The following is a 9964-nucleotide window of genomic DNA, read 5'->3' on the forward strand; positions in this document are numbered from 1 at the left end:
TAATTTTGCATAAGCATAATTTTCTTGTTTTGTTCTTGTACTTTTCCTTCGAACAGTATTATTTTCTCTTCAGAATTTCACCGGAGAATAGCAGTGATGACTAGAGAACATCTTGAACGTGAGTACCAGAAAGCACGTGCTGCAATGATACAAAGAAATGAGTACTTGAAGAGACTCTTAAACGTGGAGGAACCAAACTCAATAAAGGTGACAAACAAGAAACAGAAAAAAGATAACATACAGGATGTATCACACATTAATTCAAAACAAAGACCAGCTGCACCCCAATCTGATGGTAATCTTCTATTATTTTCTTAACAATATTTCTACAGCTGTTATTTGTGTACTTTCCAATAATATTTGTTGCCTATTTTTAAGTGTATGCTAGACAATTATGGAGATTAAATTACTATAACACTGAACAACTTGGTAGCATAAAGTTAGTTATAGTAATATCTTGAGATTTGTCTGAAAATATTAATACTTGTATACAATTTGCAATTATGTACCATGCTTAAATCTTCAAATGTGCCACCCAGACATTCTGCCTGCTATACTTTCACCACCACACATTCAAAATGCGGGCTATTCTACTAGTGGCAGAACGTACACTCAAAGTTATTTGGCAGCTGGTGAAGAAACTTTGGAATCATTTGATGTTGGTATGTCCCAACATCATTTGTTGGTATTTAAATGAGGGTTTATTTAATGGACACACGTCATAAATATTATGTACCAAAATTGTGCTTAATGCCTATGAAATTTTGTTTAACATATTATACTAATCATTCCTTTCACTTACAAATTTTTCTTACTAATTTGTAATCCCATATTTCAAAGTACTTGCTGCAGAACTTGAACAAATTAAAGATTCTCAGCCAAGTGTTTCTGACTGGCAAAAAAGAAGAAAAAATGCAGAGATTAATTGGGGAGAAAGCAGGGCAATGCTGTTCGATTGGACATTGTCTGAGTTGGGTGTTCCAGATAAAGGTAAATTAAATATTGCTGTGTTCATTAAGGTTATACTGTATAATAAGCATCATATGCATATTAATGACACTCTATTAATACATTTAGACTTCAGATTGTTTAAAATGTTAGGTATACAGTATTTAAAATTAGTATAAATAATTACCCCTTTTTTCATCAGGTAAAGTTTGTGTACAATGTACAAATTGTGAGGCAAGCATCAAATGTGAAGACTGTTTTGCATTTTTGTGTCACATTTGTGACCAAATGCAACATTTTCTCATGCCTTTCCACCACAGATTATATTGGAAAAATGGCTTTTATGAGCCATTAGACCCGACACAAACTGTGTGCCCTGAAGGAAATATCTTTCACTGGAGTAAGTATACGATACCTGTATAAAATCCGTACTTTGTTCCGAGATTACTTCTACTTCCCAATCCCAGTCTAGAGCTACGATTATCTTGGTATAACAAAATAAAATGAATAAATGTTTCATTTCAGTCATTACAACATTTGGAGAAGTCTTAAAGTTTAAACCTGACACTTGGTTTTATAGATTGATTTAATCGTCTGATTGTTTCTTTTCTGTGAATTTCTCAGTCATTATCTGGAGAATAATGTCAATATTTTGTACAATCAAGAAACAATGAAATATTCAGTCTGAAATTCTTTTCCATAAAACTCATTTTGTCAAACTGTCTTCCTTTTCTTTGTTACCAGAACCTGTTGTACCAGCCCAACCACCAAATTCTTGCCCCAACTGCACAGATTGCAAGTTTAAAATTTCAAGCTCCAGCAATCTCTGCATCTTCATCACTATAATGGGTAAATAAACTTTAAAATTTACCCTTTTATTTCCATTACCGGATATTCCTGAATCACAATACATTTTGAAATTTTTGTTGCTATAAATGTTAATTTTTACATCACTATTTTAGCAAGTCGCCACACCACTCAATGCACTGTATTTTAAACTACAGGAAGGTATGACCTCTATACTCCAATCTATACATGCCACTGTGGATATGAGCATCAACAACTAGGCAAGACCATGCACAAGTCTGGTTTCTATTCATCATTAGGAAAGAGCAGCACATTCTACAGCACCAGTCTGCTTGAATCATGGCACCATATAAAAAGAAATTGTCCTGGAACATCATTTCGGGCATTAGTCACTGCACTGGAATCCTTTGGTGCTTCTCGTGGGCGTGTATGTTTTGATACCGTTATTCTTAATATTTTCAGTTTTATATTTCAATACAAAAATTATCAAAATTTTGTAGTAATGTATATTCATTTATTAATAATTAGTTTTTAATTTTGTTCAAACACAAAATGGAATGTTTTTTTTGTTTATTTATCTTATGTCATAATATGCATTTTAAATGTCACCATCTAAAAAATTCTATTCCTAGATTGGACCCATTAATTATATAACTTCGAAGAGAGTGTTCTTCGAATGGCGATTCCAGCAATATGAGCTGAGAAAAATTAGAGGAGAAGCTGACAATGAGTGTCCTGCTTGTGATAAAACCCCTTTAGCAGTACATATTGATGGCAACAAGAAGCTGTATCGTTACAACAAAGTTGGGAGGTAATAAAATGTGCTTTACAGATACTTAATGTATAGTATTCTTTTGTTCTCTACACACACTATATTATAATGAATTATATTGTCTTCAAATTAATGTTCTTATAAATAAAGTATGCACATATAAATATACATTGTCATATGACATATTTTTTAACTGAGTATGTCTTTATAGTTTGCCTTTCAATTGCATCCATATCATCATTTTATTTATCTAACACCATGTAAATTTTTGTTTTATGTAAAATTTAGCAGTGCATCAGAATTCTTCATAGGCTTTTAATTTTTGTACAATAATTTGAATTTTTTTTTACTGTATACTTTTATGTTAAAGGTATTATATGGAGGGCGGTGGCAAGAAGGAAGTGGCATGACTTTAGGGGAAGAGGCAGAGCAAGTGTTTGCATACCTCTCACGATACAACTCTACAACTAAAAACATGCTGAAAGCTGGTATTTGTTTATATGGTTCATCTGATCAAGTTTTTTATTATTTTACCTGCCCTGTAATCAGTATAATGCGATTTGTATTCAGTATTCAATAAGTATCAACTCCCTCAAATAATCAATAAAAGAATGAAAACATATTGGTCAAACTTGAGTTGGTCTTGGTGAGTAAAGGTATGTTATGAAACTGTTATTAATCTATGCTCTTCAAGATGTTCATTGCTATAAATATTTTTCTCAGAAAGAACAGAAGAACTCACAGAGGGTGCAGTCTTTTGGAACCATCGAAAAATTGATGGACTGGCTCGTGCATTAGTTACTCGACTCAGAAAGGTACTAAAAATAATATATATTTATTTTATTTATTTGTATTTATTTTGAAACTTATTATAATGCATTTATATGTGAAAGGTATTATAATGCATTTATAGGTTAGTTATGTGTTCAGATCATGTACTACATATATTTTCCATTATAAATTAGCGACCATTTCCTTGAATTAACTGCTTGAACTTTTTCAATATATCAATAAGGTTAATTTGTATAAAGTATATAGTATTTAATTAACCTAAATGTATGATTCCGAGATATATCAAATGTGTTCACAGAGAAATCACAGTATCGTGATATATCACGGGAACTGTGATGAGGGTTTGAACCCCATGCACTGAGTGCTCTCAGATGCATGCTCTAGTTCACTACGCCACGACATGGTCAGATGAATTGCAACTTGGAGTACTACTGCACCCACAAGGATCCCAAGGCTTCCACTGAAGCCAAACCAGGTTTCACACAATTCCCCCATGAACTCGGTCTCTGTCATTCAGTAGTTCTGCCTTTGATGCCCCCATTTCAATGTCTTTCTCCATGTATTGATATATCACAATAATATGAATTCTATGTGTATTGAAAGGGCCATCAGAGGTAAAACTACTGGAGGACACAGACCAAGTACATGGGAAACTGCATGCACAACCGCCCATGGAATGGGTATGGGGGTGCATAATTAACAAAAATTGAATTGTGGGTTCATTAGTACCCTAGGTTGCAATTCTTTTGACCATGTTGTGGCGCATTCAACTACAGCAAGCATCTGGGAATGCCAAGCCCATAGGTTCGAACCACTCATCATGGTTAATGTGATTTGTTCATTAAATTTATTATATTTTCAAATAGGCCAGAGAGACGGAAATAACAGTTTCAAATGAGATCGACAAACTTGATGTTCAAAAGTCATTGATTCAAGAATGGCGATCTGACCTACAAATGATTTGTAAGGAGTTAGAGTTAAACACTGGAACAACCTCGAAGAACATAAAATATTCTATCGAGGCAGTTGCAGACTCTATCAGGCATCGCAAAAATCTGATTGCCACTGATGCAGGTAGGCTTACTATTTCTTTGTTAACTCTGAAGCAATTTCTATTTAGCTCTTGTCTATAATTTCTATGTAGGTAAATGATGAGGAAATTTTTTTAACAACTTTAAAACTTTCAGCCAAAAAACTTTATTTGCAGCATCCAGTAAAATGCGCTCTTCCCTCCGGCACAGAAATGAGTGTGATAGGAAAAAGCTTCAAGGCTTCATAAAAATCTACAATAGTGAAAACTCTGAAATTCTCAGTGAAAAGGATGCAATAGAAGGTATCCTGCCATGGCACAATTTATTGCCTCATCATAGCCAAAATGGTATGTAACTACATCTCATTTTATCAGGGGTTACAATTCGGCCTTATCAAGATAACTAACATTTAGCATGCATAATGGATAAGCTTTACTTATTTTTGAAGTAAAATATCATCACTACTGTTTGTAAAATAGGTGCAGTATCATAATCCGTAGGTTTTTATCAGGTTGATACTGCACAATAAACTATGTATAGTATGTATAATGCAAGTACCTAAACTGTAATTACATTAAATTGAGTTGTAGTTTACTTGCAGTAAATATAAATTTCCTCTTTTATTAGTGTCCCTTGCTCAAAAAAGAAGGCAGTAGAAGATGTGGAGCTTCAGAAGAGATCCAGAGAAGAGCAACAACACACTGTTCAAGAAATGCTGCATTATCTCGCATATTACAAGAATAAGAGAGAGATTTTAACCGAACATACTGAAGAGTTGTTATGTGGAATTTTTCCTTCATATCTAAGCAAGGTAAGCTAACAGCCTAAATGTGTGTTGCAATTCAGTTCTTCATAAACATTTATCCAGCAGAATTTTATACTTGTCTTGCTATTTACAACTTTGACAGGTAGACAATTCCATGGTTTTCATATACTGTACTGGTGTGTTTTACATATATTTGAACTTTTACCGAAAACTTTATTTATTTATTCTAATTTCTTTAGTATTTTCAGGGAAATTTGTAAATGTCTTAAACCCCATTAAATAGTCTATATATTACAGGATCCTAACAAGTACACTATTGAAGAGAAGCACCTATCAACCAAAAATAAGAGTGGAATCTTGGCTCTTTTGAAGCAAGGGCAAAAGATGTGTTCTGACAAGCTGAGTGATGCAAAGCGTTTATTTGGATACCAGGAAGAGGATGTTGATGTTTCCGAGCCCTACCTGGAGCTTTGTGACAGTGAAGATGATGAAGATGAAGATTTACTACTAAACTCATGATACAAAAGTTAAGTATAATAAATTTTACCTGATTTCTCTTGCTAATTTCTCTTACTTAATTTCTCTAATTTCTAATTATCCTAGCCCTAAGATTACTACTGGCCTCCATTGCCTTGCCTGCACTTTGTTTCCCCCTTAACCATATCACTCATTCTTACAGGTGTGAGACAGAGAGGTACAAGATCATCCAAGAGGAACAACACCTGAAGCACCCAACATTTGGGTGTTTTAATTAATAAAAACGCCCTTCATGGCTTCACTCATCCTGGCTGGTTTAATTAAAAAAACCTAACCTAAACCTAATATATATACCTCTAGAGTCAAGGGAGTTAAGTTTTAGGCTGCACAATGAAACTGCTATTGACAATTTTATAACTGCTGCTGATAATGTCTGTCCTGTGACTTTTTTGTAAGCATAACCAAAAGGCTTAACAATCCCTTGCTTACAAAGGGAATACTTAAACCCATTAATAAAAAACATGACCTTGAGAAGAAGTATAGGTTAGGAATTGTCTCCAAAGAATTCTCATGCTCTTCAACAGGTCACTTGAACTCCAAACCTTTCCAGTTATCCTAAAAAAAGCGAGTTACCCCTGTACACAAATGTGGTGATCTCACAGATGTTAACAATTACAGACCTATATCAATCCTGCCTAACCTGTCAACATTTTTTGAAAAACTAATCTACAAGCAGTTTTACTCTTATCTAGCCAAACACCATATACTTAGTACTAGGCTGTACAAGAATATAACAACTCTTGTATATATCTCAAAAAAAAAAAAAAAAAAAAAAAGCACAAGACGAAGCTTGAAAAAGTTTAGTGGTATGCAAATAGGCTAGTCCCAGGACTAAGAGGCATGAGTTACGAGGACAGGCTGCGAGAAATGCAATTGATAGGGTACATAAAGATAAACTGTTTAACACGGGTGGTAGGCGAACAAGGGGACACAGGTGGAAACTTAGTACCCAAATGAACCACTAGGATGTTAGAAAGAACTTTTTCAGTGTCAGAGTAGTTAATAGATGGAATGCATTAGGCAGTGATGTGGTGGAGGCTGACTCCATACACAGTTTCAAATGCAGATATGATAGAGCCCAGTAGGCTCAGGAATCTGTACATCAGTTGATTGCCAGTTGAGAGGTGGGACCAAAGAGCCAGAGCTCAACCCCCCGCAACCACAACTAGGTGAGTATACACACACACACACACACGTATACACACACACACACAGACACAAACATACACACACTAATGCCTCTATTCACCTTGCAGTAAATAGGAACCTGAAAGTCAGGAAGCTGCTAAAGGCTGCATCTTGGGGATGTGTGAGTGTGTTAGATAAAAATATATGTTGTTTAGATATGATGGAGGAAAAGAGGCCGAGAGTCGGTACATTAGACAACCGACGCTTAGAAAGGCGGGGTCCAAGAGCTAACAGCTAAATCTTGGAAATAATAAATTAAAATATTTAATACACCCACATACATGTTTCACATTATTTTGGCTGAGGGCACACTGAGGGCTGATGGCCCCGTCGACGGGGCAGGAAGTCGGTGGTTGATCAAAGGCCTCCCACATCCTCCACATACCTGAGGATTATTCCGACTTAATTTTAAACGGAAGTAATGTCTTGGCATTTACGGCTTCAGCGGGTGGGTGGGTCCGTGGGTTTATTACACTGTGAGTGAAAACAATCGCCTATTCTCTATTTTATATTGCGGCTTGTAGAGCTAGAAGCTGTTGCCTCTTGTGTGCGTTGCACAAGGGGATTAATATCTGGATTAATAGCTTTCAATATTTCCAGTATTTTTTAAGGTAACGCTTAAATACCGAAGATACTGCTATTGGACACCGCTTAATTGACAATGTCTCAACAACGCAGGCTAAAGATGTGCGTGGCTCCTGCTATTGCAATGATGCTCATTTGTTTTTCAATGATGGGCCTTAGTTGCCCCCTCTCTAACTTACCGTTCTAAATACCCCTTCTCCATCTTCCGCAAACATTTCCCCTCATACATCTCCCCCCTTTCCTCCTGTCCCCCTTGTCCATCTTTGTCCCCCTGTCCATCTTTGTCCCCTGTCCCTCACTTTGTCCCCTTGCCCACATTTTCTGTCCTCTGTCCCAGATCCCTTTCCCCTCTCTGTCCCCCTGTCCCCCCTTTCCATCTCTCTGTCCCCCTGTCCCTCTCTATCCCATTGTCCCTGTCTCTGTCCCCCCTGTCTCTCTCTGTCCCCCTGTTCTTCTCTGTCCTCCTGTTCCTCTCTCTGTCCCCCTGTCACTCTCTGTCCCCCTGTTCCTCTATGTCCCCCTGTCCATCTCTCTGTCCCCTGTACCTCTCTGTCCCCCTGCCCACTCTTTCTGTCCGCTGTCCATCATCTGTCCCCCTCCCTTTCCTCCAGTCCCCCTATCCATCTCTGTCCCCTTGTCCCTGTCTCTCCTCTGTCCCCTCTCTCTTGGTCTCCTGCCCCCCTCTCCTCCCTCTGTCCCCCGGTCCCCCTCTCTGACCCTGTCCCTCTGTCTCTGTCTCTGTCCATGTCCCCCTCTCTGTCCCTGTCTCCCTCCCTGTCCCTCCCTGTCTATATATATATATATATATATATATATATATATATATATATATATATATATATATATATATATATATATATATATATATATATATATATGTATGTATGTATGTATGAGTGTGTGTGTACATGTGTATACAACATTAATAATTTTGTAACTAGCGTCAAACATTGTTATTTGCTTAGCTAAACGAACTAGAGGGTTCCGGTCCTGAACCGATTATGTGCCTCTGTAATCCTTTACACCACGGCCCACGGGATGGGTATGGGGTGCATAATAAAGAAAGCAATAGAAGAAATTGAAATTGCATAATACGGTTATTGACATTCAATAATAGTAAGATAAAGCAATGAGGACCAAATGGGAGACCAGTGATCAGTGTCTTGTATTCCCTGCAATACCTCAAATCCTACGTACCTCACTGACAGGCTCCAGTATGTTTCTGTGAATAATTCAATTTCTCCCACCCTACCCATCAACATTGGTGTTCCTCAGGGCAGCATACTTGGCATACTTGGGTATCCTTTGGAGGTGCTTATCCAGTTCTCACTTGAACACTATGAGGGGATTGCCAGTTATGCCATGCAGTTATGCAATGTATGAATCTATCTATAAGTCCACCAATCTTTGTAAAAATTTCTTGTATGGATGTACCTTACCTAAATAAACATTTATTTATTTATTATTTATATTTAGGATTCATCAACTGCCAAAGATATTCACATGTCAGTATAATTCTGGCGAGAGAGAGGTTTGGGAAAAGCCGTTATACCAACTAGTCAGCAATAAGGGTGATATTTGTGGGGCACAGGCACACTCGGCCTGGCCCATTAACCCCCAACTGACACTATAACTACTAGCTACTAGGTACATGAACATAATTACATAATTTACGTACATAATTTAAGGTACATAATTACTAGATACATGAGGACTGGCCATTGTACTATATAGACCTGAAAAAGTGTAACTTAGCGACAACAAGAAAATATTGAATCACAAGACCAACGACGACCATTCCCTTACCCAGGTTCGCCTAGCTCTGGGCGGAGGTGGACGTGTCGCCTGTGGGCTCCTGGTTTGCTGCCCCGTGGTAGTTTATGTGTGTGAGCGGACCCTTGGGGCCGTGGCGGCTGGGGGGATGGCGGCCCCCCTCCCCCCTGTGAAGCGGAGGGATACCATTGGCTTAGAATTTACTGGCCCAGCTTCTTACCCGGCGGTTGAGGCGGTGATGATTGACATGTTGCGGGTGGATGTGGCGTCTGTGTGCGGCGTTCAACTTGTATCCGAGCATCGAGCTGTTGTGAAATTCTGCTCTACGGCTGTGTATCGTGACTTTGTGGACTGCTATGACGGGGGGACATTTACTCTGCCTGAAGGTGGTGGTTCGGTGATAGTGTCGGACAGGTGCAGTGAGACTACCTATGTGGCGGTTCATGGTGCTCCCTTTGAGTTCCCTGACTCTCTTCTCCAGCGTCATTTTAACCGGTATGGGCGGGTCTTGAGTGTCCGAATGAATGCAGTCTCCTCCGGGCGGTGGAAGGGTATCCCGAATGGGACCCGCACTGTGGCGCTGCGCTTGAAGGACTCCATCCCTTCGTCTCTCCAGCTTCTGGGCTTCATGGTACGCGTGTTCTATGGGGGTCAGCCCCGGACGTGTTTCCGGTGCGGTCTCTCGGGACATCAGGCTGCGGGATGTGATGCGAGCCGGGTCGGGCCTGTGAACCTTTTCAGGGAGGAGGACTTTCCCCCGTTGGC

General features: G+C 38.5%; 1 protein-coding gene across 1 annotated transcript; it reads left to right on the forward strand.

Moving 5' to 3' along the window:
- The first annotated feature begins 736 nt into the window (after positions 1 to 736).
- On the forward strand, positions 737 to 5611 carry LOC138371345 (uncharacterized). The gene is made up of 10 exons (XM_069336134.1): positions 737 to 1348; positions 1693 to 1797; positions 1953 to 2182; positions 2388 to 2566; positions 2898 to 3015; positions 3251 to 3342; positions 4186 to 4393; positions 4527 to 4697; positions 4978 to 5161; positions 5414 to 5611. The coding sequence occupies exons 5-9, from the start codon at positions 2934 to 2936 to the stop codon at positions 5004 to 5006; spliced, it is 582 nt and encodes a 193-aa protein (XP_069192235.1). The 5' UTR covers positions 737 to 1348; positions 1693 to 1797; positions 1953 to 2182; positions 2388 to 2566; positions 2898 to 2933; the 3' UTR covers positions 5007 to 5161; positions 5414 to 5611.
- The last annotated feature ends 4353 nt before the right edge of the window (positions 5612 to 9964 follow it).

The sequence above is a fragment of the Procambarus clarkii genome, chromosome 35 (assembly GCF_040958095.1).
Source record: "Procambarus clarkii isolate CNS0578487 chromosome 35, FALCON_Pclarkii_2.0, whole genome shotgun sequence".
NCBI lineage: Eukaryota > Metazoa > Arthropoda > Malacostraca > Decapoda > Cambaridae > Procambarus > Procambarus clarkii.